An 18,591-nucleotide genomic window follows, 5' to 3' on the forward strand; every position below is an offset into this window, starting at 1 on the left:
CAGGCGTGGAACACTTTGGGAAAAATCTCTATTCAGGCTTTCACTGGAAAACCCCAGACTGAGGGAACAAAGGCGATCCATCCTAAGCCTGGGTAGAGCTGAGCTGGACACTGGTGGATCGCAGAGCCTGAAGCGCCAGGAGAAACCTGCTGGTTACTTCCTTTTATTTTCTGTCTTTGTAAGTGTCAGTCTAGAACCCCACACAGGATCTTCTCCATCATAGGAAAGTGCTCTGAGGAAACTGACTTGCTATCTATTTTATCTCTGAGAAACTTCTTTGAGTAGCTGCCAGTAACATTTAGGGCTCTTTTGTTAAAAACAAACAAACAAACAAACAAAACAAAACAGAAAAACCATTCATGGCCAGGCACGGTGGCTCACACCTGTGATCCCAGCACTTTGGGAGGCACAGGCGGGGGGATCACGAGGTCAGGGGTTCGAGACCAGCGTGACCAACATGGTGAAACCCTGTCTCTACTAAAAATACAAAAATTAGCTGGGCGTGGTGGCGAATGCCTGTAATCCCAGCTATTCAGGAGGGTGAGGCAGGAGAATCGTTTGAACCCTGAAGGCAGAGGTTGCAGTGAGCCGAGATCTCACCACTGCACCCTAGCCTGGGCGACAGAGAGACTCTGTCTCAAAAAACAAAACAAAACGTTCATAAAAGTCACTTACTTGTATTCGTTCGGACGTCTCTGTGGTTTCTATCAGTTCCTGTACAGGAATGTATTGTTATGTACAAGAAGAATATGTTAGTGTCTCCCTAATTTTTCACTTGCAGTTTTCTGTTTACAACTTCCCTCCCCACCTTATTGTCCTAACCCTTCTGATAAGCTCCTTCATGTGTAACTACTAGGCTGTGATGTTTTACAGTAGAGTCAGGCAGTGCTGTTGCTCTCCTGGGTGGAAGGGGCTGTTTGGAATGGGATTGAGAGAAAGCTGGCAGTGCAGGGGACGCAACGCTAGAAATGTGAAACCAGGGCCCTGTCGCCGACCCTTTTAGAGAAATGTTTACTGTCTGGATGCCCCCAGCCGCCTTGCCTGAGCACCGTCACGCTTCCTGGCCTTTGATATGAAGATATCCTAATGCTCTGCCTATGATTAAGCAGATGCTTAGTAAGGAAAGAAAACACTGGTCTGGAAATAATTTCTCAAGCGCCGTGACTGCCTTATTGCACAAACATCGCCTCTTCGATGTTTCTCACAAGCCAGAGAGGAAGTGGCATCCATCGTGGCATGAATAGGAATGTGTGTTTGGAGCCGCGGGGCGGGGCTGGGAGGGGAGGGGACACTACCCAGCCAAACGAGGAGACGGTGGGGCTAGGAAAACCTCCAAGGGGAGCCTGCGGCGCGGTCCTTTCCTGTGTCCCCTTCGCTGCGGGTCCTGCCCAGGGCTGCGCCAGGTGGAGGTCCCGAGAGGCGGCGCGTTTCCTACGCTCCGGGACTGCGGGAGAAGCGCGAGTTCCTGTCTCTGAGACTAGAGGCCACGGACACCCGCGCAGGAGCACCTCCTGGCACCCCGCCCCACGCCCGTCCCTCCAGAGTCTACACACCGGCGACCGCCAGTGTCTAGGCGCACACATTTTCCGCCCTGCGGGGACTCCCACGTCCCGGGCCCTCTCTGCCGCAGGCGCCAGATCCCGCCTCCGGTAGCTGGACTGAGAGGGTCCTCGGCGGCGTCTTTAAGGCTGCGGTCCCCGCCCCGCCGTCCTCCCCGCCCTCCTTCCTCCCGCCGCGGCTCCTCCCGCCTTCCCAGAGCAGCCGGGCGGCTGGGCGCGCGCTGCGCGGAGCAGGTGCCGGGGAGCCCTTCGCATGCGGTTGCCGGGCCGGAGGTGGTAGCGGCGCCGGGCGCGCTCCGCCCGCCCCTCCTCCGGGCCGCACTCGGGCTTGGGCGTGCGGAGACATGTCGGTGGCTACGGGCAGCAGCGAGGCGGCCGGAGGGACCGGCGGCGGCGGCGCGCGGGTTTTCTTCCAAAGCCCCCGGGGTGGCGCGGGTGGCAGCCCCAGCTCCAGCAGCGGCTCGGGCTCCTCCCGGGAGGACTCGGCGCCCGTGGCCACGGCGGCCGCCGCAGGGCAGGTTCAGCAGCAACAGCCGCGGCGACACCAGCAGGGAAAAGTGACAGTGAAATACGATCGTAAGGAGCTTCGGAAGCGGCTGGTGCTGGAGGAGTGGATCGTGGAGCAGCTGGGTCAGCTTTACGGCTGCGAGGTACCTGGGCGCGGGGCTGGGAGGGTCGGGGACCTCTCTAGCTCCTCTGTGCCCGCGCAGGAATTCTCCAGGGCTCCAGCTCTGGGGCGCGCACGTCCCTGACTCCCGGGACCAAGTGCCAGGAGCGAGGCGCGGCGCCTTCTCTCCCCCGCGGTGCCCTCTGGCGTCGGGCTCAGCGGTTGGGACGCCCCTGTCTGGGTTCGGTTGCCGGTGCCTGGGCCCCCTTGGTGGCCGTGGGGAGGGCTGGGTCCTGTGGAGCACAGTGCTTTTCTCCCAGCTCCGGGTGCCTCTGGGCTCCAGCTGCAGCTGCGCAAAGCGGGGCTCGGAAGGGCTCACTCCAGCTGCGCCTTAGCAGCCGTTGGGGAAACAGCAGCCAAAGAGAGCAGCGCTCACTGCTGGGATCCGGGCAGCCCTGATTTTTGTGGAGAACGAGCAGGGAAGGAAGGAAGCTGTCTCGTGGAAAGGAGAGGTTCTGGGGGATCTCAGAGGCCCCCTTGGTTCCCGAAATTCCCTGTGAAAATCCTGAGATGGAACGCTTTCCCCTTTCTAGCCAGCCCCGACGGTGTCTCCATAATTCGTTCCTGCATTATCAGAGCTGCACTCGTTGTGCTTTATTGAAGCCGTAGTTTTTCCTCTCTAAGCTCAGTTACTCCAACTGATGGGCGCAGAACGAGCATCTGGGGCAACCTCGACGGGTGCCTCCGTGGAAGGGCGGGAGCCCTGCGGGGGGCCTGCGGGATCCCGGGATCTGCCAGCTTCAGGCTCCCAGCTCCCCTCTCCTGCACGACATCGTGACTTCCCACAGTCCAGGGACTAAGGTCATACACAAGTCTCAGGGACGTGTATATGTTTGATGTAGGGATAAATATGTAGAATAAACTGAAGCAAAACGACTGAAGCCAAAATGATCTCGCACGAGCATCTTGAATAACAGTAATTAATTCTAAATGAAGTGTCCTCCTCTTAAGGGAGTGGAGTTTGGAAAGGGTGGAAGCATGAAGGGGTTAATAATTAAGGCTGTGGCTTCTAATCTAAAGCTAGGTTTGTGTTCATTCAACTGTTGTGCTCTTCAACAAAGATGACAACCAGATGAACTCATAGGCTTTACCACTAATGTTGGGTATTCTGTATTTGACACATTTCATGGCCTGTTGTGAAGACACATGTTCTTAAACACCCTCATTGCACAAGGAAACAGCATACTCATTACTACCAATGAATGATTATAATATAATGAAGCTCGACTGTATGACTAATGGGGTTGTAAAAATGTGTTGTTTCTCCAGCCCAGCTCTTACAAAAAGCCAATTTAATTGCATAAATAAAAACTGGTAAACATAAGAAGTGCTCATGAGATTTTTATAGGAAGTTGGCAAAACTCGGTAAAGAAACAACATTATTTGATGTAGATGGGATTATTGTTGGATGAATGGATGTGCTCAGTCCTGCCTCTGTAGAATCCAGTTAATTTTCATTTATTTCATACTTTTTTTTTCTCCATTTGGAGAAGATTTGAGTTAATAGAAAAAGTATTGTTGAAATTAACAATGTTCCAGCATGGCTCTTTTCGTGGGAGACTAATTAGACATAGATTGGGAAACTAGAAAGAGCTCTTCCCCCTGAGTAGACTGATAAACAATATATTTTTAAAAATTCTTCAGAGTAATTAGAAAAAATGGAGGTTTGATTGTTTGCTGTGTGGAACATGTAGGTTAGGTATATATTTTAAAGGGTAAACATGAGCTTGAATCTTTTCCTTGTATTGTACTTTTCTTCTTGGGTTTTAAATCTTCAATCCGTAGCAAACAGCTAGACATTTGAAAGGGAGATTTTTGTGGTGAAATAATACAAGATGCTATATGCTGCCTGCATGTCGTTAATATGTGGCAAGTATTTCTCTTCAAGTTGTTTGTTCAGTCATTGTTGGCTGAAGGAGTATAAATCATTAGGAGGTTGTTGGCAATTTGTAATCACTGTGCTGGTGGTGCACCTTCATTTAATAATAAAGAAACATGGGCAAATAGGTAGCCAAATAAAGGCTTGTGTCTTTGCATCTATTTCTCTGCTGATAGGGCTCTATTTTTAGCATTGGGTTCTCTTGTTGAGTATCCTTTCTTTGTTGATAGCTTCAAGTATTTCAGCCTCTGGTTTGTGAATCAAGAAGGACATACCCTGGCTTGTAGCTCCGAACCTCATGCATATGAAGATTAGGAAATGTCCTTTTTACACTTAAAAGTGGTAATTCTTTCAAATGTTCAGCCCATGAAAGTGACACAGCCAATTTCCCAGGCTTCAAACTTCAAACCTGCCAAAGGCTTGAGTTACCTGCTGAGTTGGGGTAGAATATGAACACATCTTTAATTTCAGAAGAACTTGATCCAGGCAGGTCAGCAGTCAGATGACCTGACCTTTTCAGAATAGAAAATAATCTTTTGGAGAAGCATAAAGCAATGTATTTAAAAGGAAAGAGGAAGAGGAAAGAAGAAATACACAGAACCACTTTCTGTCTGTGGTTTTTTTTCTGGAAGTATGCAGTGACTAATCAGTTTTGTATGAGAATAATGTCATAGGGGAATTTATTACCTGCCTACTAGGTGACTAGGTGCTCTTCTAGGTACTTTGGGCTAATTCATTTAGTCTTCACAACAACACTATAAAGAAGATGTTCTTTTTATGCTTGTTTAAATGTAAATAAAGAAATGAAGACTCAGGGAGGATTAAAAGGCTTCTTCAAGCTCATGTAGCTGGTGGGTGGGTTTGGGTTGGGGATGAACCCAGTCTGGAATCTGAGTCCACCATATAACCGTATAACCAGGCCTGTCTGTACCGTGCAAGAGAACAAATGAAGATCTACAGGGCATCTGTCTAAATGCTTACAACTTATGAGTCAAACTAACAACATTTGTATAAAATTTCTTCTATCCACTGATCTTGACAGCTACATCTTCATAATGACCTGGAAGGCTAAGTTTGCATTTTGAATTCAAAATGTAACTTCCCAGAGTCATGAGCTGAAATGCAGTTGGGAGACTCTGCCCTGGCCCAGGTTTCTTTCCTTTTGCTTCCCATCCTTGGTACAGTCCCACCTGGTGAAGGACACTGTGTCCACCTGCACGCCCAGTCTTGGTATGCACCTGCCACTCCTTGACCATGATGCCTCTGCACACACCAGTGGTGATGTCCCCCTTGGGCAGGACAGATATGGGAGGAGCTTGTTCATGCCCCAGAAGCTACTTGGGATTTGAGAAGGGAATTCTGGGGACCTGGATCACAGACTAAAACCAGGTGGAAGGACACTGGTTCTGGATAGATGGCTCCACTTTGTCATAGGAAGTCTTCAGGAAGACAGGTTATGGCAGGAGCGTGCCCCCTCTTACCTAGCCTAAGGGCAACATTATAAAATATCGTGCCAAACAGCCTTTTAAATACATAGATAAGTGCTTTTATTGGATTCCAAAATGATTTGTTATGTGCTTACAGTTCTTTTCCATCTCATCTTCTCATGGGAAGGCTTATACAGGTAAATTTTCAGCTAGGAATTTGATTATAACGTAACTGTTAGACTAAATCTACATCTGTATCCACATTTAAGGATTTCTGTTTAAAGACTTTTTTTATGTCTTCCAAACCCTGGTGGTTTTTTTTGTTTGTTTGTTTTTGTTTTTTTGAGGTGAAGTCTCTCTCCGTCACCCAGGCTGGAGTGCAGTGGCCGATCTCAGCTCACTGCAACCTCCACCTCCCGGGTTCAAGCAATTCTCCTGCCTCTGCCTCCCAAGTAGCTGGGACTACAGGCACGTGCCACTATGCCTGGCTAATTTTTGTATTTTTGGTAGAGACAGGGTTTCACTGTGTTGGCCAGGCTGATCTTGAACTCCTGATCTCATGATCTGAATGCCTCGGCCTCCCAAAGTGCTGGGATTACAGGCATGAGCCACTGCGCCTGGCCAACCCTGGTGGTTTTTAAGAGCATTTGAAATCTGGCATAATATCTACTTTAACAAGTACTGCAAGATGACTTACTGGATAAGTCATGAATATTTCCAAGTTTGCCCAGCATCAAGATAACATCTGTACTTCCAGTTTTGCAATTCAATTTGCTTTGGAAATAAAAACATGTTCCTGAGCTCTGATGATTGCAATGCCCGTAGCATCCTAGCCATAAACAAGCTTGTGTGCCTCGGGTACTTGCTGTGTTGTTCTGTCAACTTAGTAGGTCTTTCCCTTTGCTTCCAATGTCTGCTTTTTATAAAATGGTTCCTGACTTACTACACCTTTCAGTCTTCCCTAACTCCCCGTTACCCCCATTTTATAAAAACTGTCTTCTGAGAGATGTTGGTGGTGACACAGAAATAAATATCCTGTTGATTGCTGCCTGATACATCTGGATATATAGATTGCTGCCTGACACATGGATACATAGAAACAGAGAGTCATAGGGCACCACTTAATCTTACTATGTATGCTAAGGAAAAATATTATAAAAGTAATCTGAAATACAATGTCATTAATGTTTAAATACAGTGTTTTATTCCTCACTTTCTGAAAAATGATGATTTTGTTTTTCTTTGTTTTGAGACAGAGTCTTGCTCTGTCGCCCAGGCTGGAGTGCAGTGGCGCGATCTCGGCTCACTGCAAGCTCCGCCTCCCGGGTTCACGCCATTCTCCTGCCTCAGCCTCCTGAGTAGCTGGGACTACAGGCGCCCACCACCATGTCTGGCTAATTTTTTGTATTTTTAGTAGAGGTGGGGTTTCACCGTGTTAGCCAGGATGGTCTCGATCTCCTGACCTCATGATCTGCCCGTCTCGGCCTCCCAAAGTGCTGGAATTACAGGCGTGAGAAACCGCGCCTGACGATGATTTTATTTTTCTAAATTTATTTCATAATGCATTTATGGGTTGTGACCTGCAGTTTTAAAAATACTGCTTCTGAAAGGGATAAGCCTAAATGTGTGTAATAGAGTTAGCAGGCACTGGCTGAGTACTTAGCATGTACTAGGCAAGGGTCGTGTAATCCTGGCAACAACCTCTGAGACCCCCATTTTGTGGAGGTGGAATCTGAGACATAGAGAAGTTAAGAAGTTGCCCCAGGACTCTCAGCTGGGATGTGACAGAGCAAGGCTATGGCCAGGGAGTCAGGAGCACCTTAACGAATGCCCTGTCCTGCCTCCTGAAACAGGACAGAGCCTGGCACCTATGTGAACCCCATGGTTTGCCTGTTCCAGATGCTGTTGTCGTACCTTGTAAATGTGTGTGCATGTGGGGGACACACTGTCAGCAGGTTAGTTCTTGTACCTGGATGAGTTCTCTCCTTTTACGTGCAGGTCCTGGATTTCCATAGACTTTCTAGGTACGGTATCGCATTAGCCGGCTTTGCTACTTTCTTAGTGCCCAAGCTGGAAGGTAGAAGCTGCTGCTTAGAACTCGTCTTGTGGATTGTTTGGTAAATCCCCATTTGTTCAGGTATTTGAGGACAGACTTTTAAACAACAACAAAACCCAAAAAACTCCATAAACTCAACCTGTAAACTACTAAGGAGTAAATTACACATGCAAAAAGTCAGTAGATAAAGCCAGGCATGGTGACTCACGCCTGTAATCTCAGCACTGATGGATTGCTTGAGGCCGGGAGTTGGAGACCAGCCTGAGGAACATGATGAAGATCCATCTCTACAAAAAATACAAAAATTAGCCAAAGATGGTGGCATGCGCCTGAGCCCGGGGAGGTCGAGGCTGCAGTGTGCCAAGATCACACCACTGTACTCCAGCCTGGGAAACAGCCTGCCTCAAAAAAAAAGAAAAAAAAAGTCAGTAGATACAAGAATTCTAAATTGCCAAAGGAAGAAAAGAAAACTGCTTAACACATTCCTTTTGGAACAGTGGTTAGGGAAATGTGGGGTGGAAGCAGTGGTTACAATGTGTGCTTTGAAGTGAGATGAACCTAAATTCACACGTGACCCTGTCATTCAGTGGGTGTATGTGATTAGGCACTTTCCTTCACCCCCCTGAGCCTCACTGTCTCCATATATATATATATATGTTTGTGTGTGTGTGTGTGTGTGTGTGTGTGTGTGTGTGTGTGTATATATATATATATATATATATATATATATATAGAAAGAGAGAGAGAGAGAGAGAGAGAGAGCGCGAGCCCAGGCTAGAGTGCAGTGGGGCTATCATGGCTCATTGCATCCTCGACCTCCCAGGCACAAGTGATCCTCCCACCTCTTTTTTTTTTTTATTTTTTGTAGAGACAAGGTCTCACTATGTTGCCTAGGCTGGTCTCGAACTCCTGGGCTTAAGTGATCCATCAGCCTCAGCCTTCTAAAGTGTTGGGATTAGAGGTGTGAGCCACCGCGCCCGGCCACTTTCTCTGTATGTTGAAGGAAATCATCCTGGTGCCTTTGCAGGGCTGTCAGGAGGACTGACTGGTGAGACACCAAGCATAGTACTTAGGACATAGCACATCAGTGTTATTGGAGCCACAAGCTGCCACTAACTGTTGGTTATTCTCTGTGACGTGGAGAGAAAGGAAAGGGGGGAAGGAAAACAAGGTATTCACATCTATTTAGTGCAATAATTTGGAGAAGAGTATATGGCTACTTTAGGGTCAGGGGTGTTGGTGTGTGTTTGAACTTGAACATGGGCAAATATTCTCTAAACTATTCCTCCTGTTTCTAGAGCGTTCCTCATTCTCTGTGTTTCAGTGGATTTTTACCTATGTGTGGGGAAGTTAGACTGTAACAACCTGAAGGCAAGGAACTGTCTCAATTTTCATCATTTAAAAGTTCGTAGCAGGACACAGTTCTTCAACCCTTAAGCATTTGCTTGAATGAATGTAAAAGGATAAATGCTCAGCAAATGTTTAAAAGTCACTGATGTTTTTGTATCTGAATTAGTTGGTGGTATTCCTTTATCATAGACATGGCTAGGGAAAAAGTCAATCTGTGTTTTTGTTACTATAGTCATATCACATTCTTGCATCCTTACAGCTTTATGTCAGTGTGTTGGAAAATACACCTTTCTTCATTGACTTACTTGCTCCAAACGGAACTGGAAGGTGGTAGTGGTAGCCAATTGACTTTGAAGTTTAGGTTGAGAAAATTCTTTTGCAAATGTGGTCTTCCCTGAGTCCTGTCCACTGTCTTTTCCTTTGCTCCTAACGTGCCCCTGCCACACTAGTTCTGCCTGTTGTTCTCATCTCTGTGGGTACATGTGTGCTTTTGCTGTCTTCTGTTTGTCCTTTTCCTCCCAGCCTAAAACAACCTGGCAGCCCCTGGCCTCCCTCACCTAGCCCACAGCTCTCTGCCAAGAAGTCTCTTTCTAGATGGAGGGAAGAATCAAATCTGAATTTTGTTTTCCATGTGGCATGTGCTTTGGCCACATGGTTTAGTTTGTAGTGCACGCTCTTGCTCTTGTTTCCTGCACTGGGCTAGTTCAAGACTTCACCTGCCTTTCCAAGGCACCTCCCAGTCTCCTCCTGTGCAAGCTAGACCAGCCACCCTCCAGGCACTTCATTCATGACACTCCTTTTTTGGCGGAGTTTTCAACCTCTCTGGCCCATTCATTTCAGCATATACACAAGTTGAAGTCTTTCTCTTCTGTTTAAACCACCACCATCCCCCACTACCACACAAATAGCTTCCCCTCCTCCGCCCTGTATTCCCCCACCGCACGTGCCACCCTGTCTTTCTCCTTCCCTTACTATTTTCCTGGAAGATCTTTCTCCCCCTAGGACACACTCCTCCTTTATCCACCACAAACTGATGTCAGCTCCAACTGGCTTCCCTGAGGACCTTCTTGTTTCTCAATCCCATGGCCATGTTTGCACCTTTCTTTGACTCGACCTCAGCAGCCTTAGGCACTCCTCACCCTCTCCTTTTGTAACCCTGTCCCCTGGCCCTGTGGGCCATCCGGTCTCCTGGTCTACTCCTTGTGTTCTCTCTGCCCTTCCTGTCCTCCTTTCTGGGTTTTTCCTCTCTTGCCTGCTCTTCAATGATGACATTTCTCTGTCTTTGGGCCCTGGCTCTCTTTTCTGTTTTTTTTTTTTTTTTTTTTTTTTTTTTTTTTTTTTTTCCTTCACTCCTGCGTGCTCTTTCTGGATGACAGGACCCTTCCTGTGGTTTTAGTTGTTGTCCATATGCAGACAACGTGTAACTCCGTATTTTTAGCCCTGATCTGTTTTCTGTGTGCCAGATGTATTCAGACAACTTTGAAATGGACAGTGCCACATAGTACTCCAGAAAAACCTCATATTCAACTGGTCTGAAAATGAGTTTCTCATCTTCCTTAGCAAACCTACTCTCTTCCTCACTTCCGTCAGTGGGCAGCAAGTGCTGCTGTCCACAATTGTTCCAGCCCAAGATTACGTGGCATGCTTATCTCTTGCCTCCTCCTTGCTGTCACACCCAGGAGTCACAAAGTCTTGTTGATGTTCCCACAGCTCTGAAATCTGAGTCTCCACTGGTCCCTGCTGCTGCCTTAATCCAGCTCCTTGTAACTTCTCACCTGTGTAATAGCAATGGTCACTGTAGCCCAGTTTCTTTCAAATTACGGCAACTACTCCTGCTACCGCACCCTCCACCACTGCTGCTATTGTTTCATCCTACCTCATACCATCAATCCTCCTAACAACTTTATGAAGGAGATGGTATTATCTTCATTTCTTCATTTTTTGGAGGAAGCAGCTGAGATCCGAGTTGTCGCTTGTCCTTGTCCAAGGTCACACTGATTCCAAAGTCACTTAGCTATGATGTTCCCATTGCTCCTGATAGCTGCATTGAAGAAGTGCTGATTGCAAACCTCGTCCTTCATGGGTGCTAATTTAATCCTCGCTGTAACTCTGCAAGGTAGGTGAAGAAACTGAAGTACAGAGAGCTTGAGCTGCAGCTCCCCGTCAGAGGCCACATGGCTGGCAGGTGGCAGGGTCTCTGGTTCCTGGGTTGGGGCTCCCACTCTGTCCCTGCTCCAGCTCCCCATGGTCCTTCAGAGCCACCTCCATGTGCTGTAGCTGGTGTGTTTTCTAAAATCCAGGTGGGATCTTATTCCCCACAGCCTTCAGGATAAAGCAGGAGCCCTTTAGCACGTGACCAGGGCTAAGGGGTTTCCCTGCCCCAGTCTCTGGATTTGTCTCTGGCCACCCCTGGCCCTGCTGCTTCAGCTATCAGCTGAGTCCCTAAGGCAACTCAGCAGGAACCCCTCTGCCAGAATCACCTCCACTCACTCCCCTGCCCCCAATCCCTAGCTGTCTAGCTTGCACCTGTTCTTCAGCCTGGCACTTGGCAGTACCTTCCCAGGAGCTTCTCTGATCCATCTCCTGCTGTCAGGCTGGCTCTGGGGCCTTTCCAGGGCCCCTCTTTCTGTAATCCTGTCTCCTACCCTCACTGCAGCCTCCTGCAGGCAGAATCTTGTACCTTTGCAGCCCTGGTGATTCTCATACACCTGGCTGCACTTGGGTGTCCCTGCTATGGACTGAATGTTTGTGTCCCCCCAGATTCATAGGTTGAAACCCTAGTCCCCAGAGTGATGGTATTTGGAGGGAGGACTTTGGGGAGGTCATTGGCGTTAGGTGAGGTCATGAGGGTGGAGGTCCTGTAATGTGATTAATGCCCTTGAAAGGGGAGGAAGGGACCAGAGTTCGCTTTCACTGCCATGCAAGGGCGCAGCATGAAAGCACAGCAAGAAGATGGAAGACGGCCACCTGTAGACCAGGAGGAGGATGCTGGCACCCTGATCTCAGACCTCCAGCCTCTAGAACTGTGAGACAGAAATGCTTGTTGTTTGAGCCACTCAGTCTGTGCTATTTATTTGACTATCAGTGAGTGACAGTGGCTGCAGCTTCTGGTTTCGTGATGTGCATTTCAGAAATGTGTTCCCAAAATTAAACACATGAATATAATTTGGCTCTGCCTGTATTGAAAACCTGCTCTTTCACTGTCAACTTGAAGTTATGGTTCTTTTTCCTGGTTATAAATTATAACTACGGAGTCCTTTGAACATCTGAACTAAAAGGAAGTTGTGGCATAAGGCACAGATGTGTGGGGTAATGAAAGTCTTCAAAGAAAGGGATCACGAGTTACTGCCATTCTCTGTAATTTTAAGTCTTCAGCATGTCCAAGAATTTTGTTTGCACAGGAATTGCTTATTTCTATGCGAGTAGAAATGCTTGTGCAAGGAAGTAGCAAGTGCTTTTCCATCTGTGGATAATACTCGGAGCAACAGGCTCATACAAGTCTTCATAGAACAAGAATGAAAGCCTGGATTCCTGCCTCTGCTTAAAAGCTAGGGCCAATACATTCTCACCAGGTTTTTCTTAGTCAGCACTGGCATTTTGGAAATCTGTTCCACTGAGTAAAAGCTTAGAAAAAAGAGAAGACCAGAGTGTAGGTGGGTCTCTAAATAATCACTTTATGGTTGAGGAATAAAGTGATTAAGAAACAGCTTCTTCATTTTGAAAGAATCCATGGGGAAAACTGTGGAAGGAGCTGTGGAGGGCTGGACTATTCATTCACTCACTCATTCATTCACTTGTTCAACAGATAACATAGAGAAGGAAAGGGGTTATAAGAAGCTTCACCCCTTTTAAACTGTGTAAGGGAAAAGGTAGAAAAAGTCAAAGAATCCTTCCCATTATGGCAGAAGAATGGAGGAGACTATAGGATTGAAAGCTCTCTGGGGCAAGGACTCTGTCCTGTTCACAGCTGTGTTAATGTATTCAATACAGTTATTTAGTACATAGTGACTGCACATGTCTTTACTCAAAGTCTGTGTTTAGGAAAGGATATGATAAATTCACTGACATTATAATGCAAATGACTAAAAACAATTTAGTTATCTTTCATTTTAATAGGAAGTCAGATCTTAAGTAAGAGAAAGTAATCTCTTAAGAGCTGGGCTTCAGGAATGAATAAGCCAGGGCAGGATGTATGCTTTGTGGCTGTGAGAACCTTGCTGGCAACTATGAGATTAATTCCGGTCAGCCGTTCCCAGTGTGAGGTAGTGGGAATGGCCCTTGCCTGTGAGTTCCATCTTAGTCGGGCCACTGCTGACCAGCTAGATGAGCTTGGCAAGTCACAGAGTTTGTTTTCAGGTTTTCTTTCTTCATCTGAAAAAAATGAGGGAGGTCTGGGGCTTTCCAGCTCCAACCTTTAGATGTTCTATGCTAAAGCCAGGGCTGCACTGGCAAAAGTGAGATGTATCAAAGAAAGAGTGATATTAAAAGCAGGAGAAATAGAAGTGTCTTCCCCTTCAAGGCAAACCTGAGACAAGGATTAGACTAGTTCACCAAAGGGCCATCAAATTTGCAGAGCTAATTTCCTGTAGCTGAAGTGGGAGCATATCCATCCTGCACTGGCATGATGTCTTGTGTGAGTGGCTTGGATAGGGACTAGAATGTAAGGATTAGTTTAAGAACTTTTTAAAAAAATCATCTTTTCCTCTTCTGAAACCTCTCCTTAACTACTGGCTTTCAAGTTAAGTTTGGAATCTGACAGCACAGACACTTACAGCCACCATAGCTGCTTTTTCTTTGCATTTAATTGGGTTAACCTTTAAGAACTGGCATGTTTGACTTAAGATTTTAGGCATATAACCTATAATATTGACTTTGGGGGGTGCTTTTCTGTTCTTATTGTTTGTCCTTTATCTTGTCACCTCCTAATTAACTAATGGTGGTATTTATTTTAACTTGAGAGAGGTTCATTTTGAGATATGAAATGAGCATCCGAGAGGGAAAATCACAGCAGCTTTCAGGAGTAAAATTGAATGAGGTGAAATGTACAAATTAGCCTGAATAAGAGCATGACTAAATCCACACTGAGCAAATTACTTTCTACTGGGGAGTTTATTCCTGGAGTGTCACTTTATAGTTAGTTTTAGGACTAATAAGAGGGGATAACAAGAAAAACTTAAGATTTTTTATGGACAGTTCTAGCAGGAAGTGAAAAGCAAAACTTATTCTTTGTAATATTTATTTGGTATAATGATAGAATCATAAAGCACCATTGGATAATCCCATTTGAGCCACATAAATACTCTGTGATATAAGTAGTTACTCCATTTTAAAATGAGAAAATGGGGAGGCTCCAAGAGTCTTTGTAACATGCCCAAGTTTAAACTGCCTTGCTGTTTAAAAGGCTTGCTTCCTGGAAACTGTGAACATCAGTTGCACCATTTCCCCCAGATACCTTCCATGTATTCTAGCATGTTTGGCCAATAGATTGAGCAAATCTTTTTTGTTTGATTTACTTGGTACATTTTCAAATATGCTTCATCTTAGTTGAACAATTTACAGGATTCTGTTATTTCCTAAGTGAACCATTTACAGGAGTCAGCCATTTCTTAAGAAAAATGCAAATCCTGGCTGGGCGCGGTAGCTCACGCCTGTAATTCCAGCACATTACAGGGAGGCTGAGGCGGTTGGATCACTTGAGGTCAGGAGTTTGAGATCAGCCTGACCAACATGATAAAACCCTGTCTCTAATGAAAATACAAAAATTCGCTAGGTGTGATGGTGGGCGCCTGTAATCCCAGCTACTCGGGAGGCTGAGGCAAGAGAATCGCTTGAACCTGGGAGGCAGAGGGTGTAGTGAGCTGAGATTGCACCATTTCACTCCAGCCTAGGCGACAGAGTGAGACTGTGTCTCAAAAAAAAAAAAAAAAAAAAGAAAAGAAAATTCAAATCCATTATCTCTGAAGTAGACACCCCAGTGAGTGAGCTACTTCTTTCTTTCTTTGCCAGGTTTGCATGGGCAGTTGGTCATGGAATCCTTGAGCTCTTGGGCTATCTATTGGCTTCATGCTTAATCCCTTTTGAGGTTAAAAGTTAGAAACTCTCGGGGCCGGGCGCGGTGGCTCAAGCCTGTAATCCCAGCACTTTGGGAGGCCGAGACGGGCGGATCACGAGGTCAGGAGATCGAGACCATCCTGGCTAACACGGTGAAACCCCGTCTCTACTAAAAAATACAAAAAACTAGCCGGGCGAGGTGGCGGGCGCCTGTAGTCCCAGCTACCCGGGAGGCTGAGGCAGGAGAATGGCATGAACCCGGGAGGCGGAGCTTGCAGTGAGCTGAGATCCGGCCACTGCACTCCACCCCGGGCGACAGAGTGAGACTCAAAAAAAAAAAAAGTTAGAAACTCTCTTTAAATAAGCCAAGGGATACGAGTATATATTTTATCTTACATATTTGAAGGCAGCAGATATTATCACTGACATGGTAGAAGTAAAGTAATGCTTTTTCTAAGTACAATGTAAAAAACTATTAATAACTTGGTTTGCTTATGCTAAATGATGTTTTTGCTGAAGTCCTTAGCTGCTGCCGCCAATCATCTGTTAGTATTTTTCTCTTATATTTATATGTCAACAGTGCAATTGGCAAAGCCATTTCATTAATTTCTGCTAATATTAATGGAATTAAATCTGTTTCAAGCCAGGTAGGTGAGGTGTTGAGTTTTCAGATTGACAGAGGTGGCTTTTCTGTTTGGTTCTTATGAGCTAATACTCTACATAACAATTCAAATTAGTCAACTGGTTTTTCTCATGTTTGTGTTGGATTGTGGCCGCTCTCTGACATGTCAAAAGAAAATGAGTCATTGATTTGGTGCCAAAACATGATTATGCTTGCTATAATGAAATCACCCTAGAAATATTAAAACTAAGAAAACAGCACGTACTCTCTCTGTTAGACAAGTGCCTTTTGTTATGTTACGATTTCCATTTCTTCATCAAAAGGAAAACATTTTCATAGGATATCTTTTATATCCTATGGTTCAGCATTTACTAATCTTACACCAGAAGCAGTTTACATGGAGAGATGTTTAGATAATGAAAACTTGTCTGTATTGTGGAAAGGTTGCCACCTAAATTAGCCAGAGACTCCAAAGCATTTAGCTGCCAGTCATGCCTTAAACCTTGGGAACATCCCATGTTAGACTTAGATTAAGAACCCTTTTGGGGGTTCAAAGAGGTGATGGGCTGTATTCAATGGTGAATGATCCCAAGGTTGAGTTAACTCATCACTCTGAAGAACAAAATGAGGAATTAGTTTACTTAGTTAATTACTGACACCTTACTAGAAACTCTGAAGGAGGGCAAAGAATGAGATACAGATAATGTATAAAATATTTAGTAAAATGAAATTCTCATGTCAGCTGTTACAACCACAACTCCAAGGATGTGAGAGAGTGTGGTCTACACAGGAGGGGTGGAGTGGGCGTGGACCTCAGCCTTCTGCTCCAGGAGTCCATGTTTGTGAATGTCTTCCTACCTCTAGCGCCACTTTACAAAATCAAAAGAAACAGAAAAGCTCATAAGTATGGCTTCTTACTAGTGATGGGAAACAGTTTGTCTCATTGTTTCATTTCGGAGATACCTACTGGTTACACACACAGGTTCTTTTCACATCCTTCATGCCCTGATTGAGAGGATGTCTTAGTCCATTTTGTGTTGCTGTCACAGAATACCTGAGACTGGGTGATTTATCAAGAAAGAGGCTTGTTTGGTTCATGATTCTGGAGGCTGTGGAGTCCCAGAAGCATGGCACTGCATGTGTTTGGCTTCTGGGCTTCTAGGGAGAGTCTCATGCCATGTCATAACATGATGGAAGGTCAAAGGGGAAGTGGATACAGGTGAAGGGTCAAAACAGACCCTGGCCTGGTGGGAACTAATCTGTCACCTCCAGAATGAATCCAGTCTCACAAGAGCAAGAACTCACTCACTGTAGTGAGAACTGTACCAAGACACCTAGGCCCAGAAGGTGGAGTCTCTGTGACCCAAGCTCTTCCCATTAAGTTCCACCTCTTAAAGTTTCCACCTGCCAACATTGCTGCACTGGGAATTAAGGTTCCAACGTGCCTTTTGATGGGGACATTCAAACCATAGCAGAGACATTGCCTTCTAGGATAGACCCTCCCATCTTCCTGGGGTAGGGGAGCTGGCTTGGTCTGTCTAGAAGGATGAGCAGGCTGCCCACTACCTACCTTTATTAAGAGTGATTGTCAGTCATCATCCTTGGCTAACTTTAATTTCCACTTTTAAATGATCTAATCCTTTCAGAGAAATTTTGAGGATTAATAATATGAAAAACTATCCCCCCAAAGCTCAGAATATTTATGAAGGTATTATTAGCAACATCTACTAGGCTTTTGCTATAACTGATTCTGCCTTGTTAATCTATGTATTCAAATTAAAGGTTGTTTTTTGACCCAATGGGGGGCAGAGGCTTATGAGTTTTTTTTTATTATGGAATATTGGTGGAGTTTCTACCTTGATTGCAAATTTGGTCACACACCAGGTTTTATGAATGTAAAATAATCTAATCAACACTCCAGAATGAAAACTCTTGTTGGATTGCTTCAAGAGAATTACCATTCTGCAGTAGGAGCTCTATCACATTTGAATTAAGTAATAATAGATAACATGTATTCTAGGTAAAACTCTTTTTTCATAGGATATCTTTTATATGTATCTAAAAAAGAGATTCGGATGATACATGGTAACTATTAGTAGTGCTTTTTAGTATAATTGTGGGTAATTTATTTTATCTGTTTTGTGCAATGTACATGTATTTGTCCTATAAGAGAATAGCTTCAAAGCTGTTTTTAAGAAGGGGCAGGCATGAGTATCCCACTGTTTTATTGTCATGGGTGAGAAAGGGGCACAAACCCTCTCCTGCCACAGGGCTTTACAATGTTTGGAATAGCTTGATTGGTGTTTTTTCCATCTTTTCTTTTTGAGGAAGATGGGTTTTAAATTTTTAAAAAATTATAAATAAGGAAGAAAAGCCAGTAAATTTGTTTATATTAGATTCTTTATATTTTCAGAGGAAGCAGCCTTCACACTTTGGATAGAACACATAACACTTTGGAAGACTCTTTTGGTGTCTTCATTTTTCAGGGGCAGGAAAGACAGTCTCTGAGGATGAGGATGGTACCACCACCCACAGGACGGAAGGAAAGTTAAAAGGAAGGTTGGATCACTCTTCGACTTCCTTCTGGAGCCCAGCCCCTTCTAACTGCTCAGGGGCTGACTTCTGTATCATCAGCTGTTCCTTTGTTTCAAGAGTATTCAAGAGTATTTATAGACTGTATATTGAAGATCTGTGCAGTTTATGATATGTAAATTATACCTCAGTAAACTATTAGAACACAAATACACACAAAAGCCTTTCTCTCTCTTCCTATCTTCAGCTACATTTGACAGAGATTGTCTATATTCTTTGATCGCATTTTATCAACTTCTGTGCCCTTCTTAGCCACTGCTGTGTGGCTTGTCCTTCTTTTCCACCCAGAAGGTTCATGACCTCCATGTTGCTAAATTCCAAGTGCCCATTCCAGTTTTTGTCTTGTGTGCTCTCAGCCCCCTCCCCTCCCCTCCCCTCCCCTCCCCTC

At 45.3% G+C, this 18,591-nt stretch overlaps 1 protein-coding gene across 1 annotated transcript in view; it reads left to right on the forward strand.

Moving 5' to 3' along the window:
* Nucleotides 1-1,259: 1,259 nt before the first annotated feature.
* Nucleotides 1,260-18,591, forward strand: part of PPP1R14C (protein phosphatase 1 regulatory inhibitor subunit 14C) — a 108,234-nt gene continuing 90,902 nt past the window's right edge. Inside the window, exon 1 of the mRNA XM_017887639.1 lies at nucleotides 1,260-2,209. Coding sequence (XP_017743128.1) covers nucleotides 1,904-2,209 — 306 coding nt within the window. The 5' untranslated portion in view covers nucleotides 1,260-1,903. The remainder of the gene's footprint in view (nucleotides 2,210-18,591) is intronic.

The sequence above is a fragment of the Rhinopithecus bieti genome, unplaced genomic scaffold (assembly GCF_001698545.2).
Source record: "Rhinopithecus bieti isolate Rb0 unplaced genomic scaffold, ASM169854v2 scaffold_16097, whole genome shotgun sequence".
Lineage (NCBI taxonomy): Eukaryota > Metazoa > Chordata > Mammalia > Primates > Cercopithecidae > Rhinopithecus > Rhinopithecus bieti.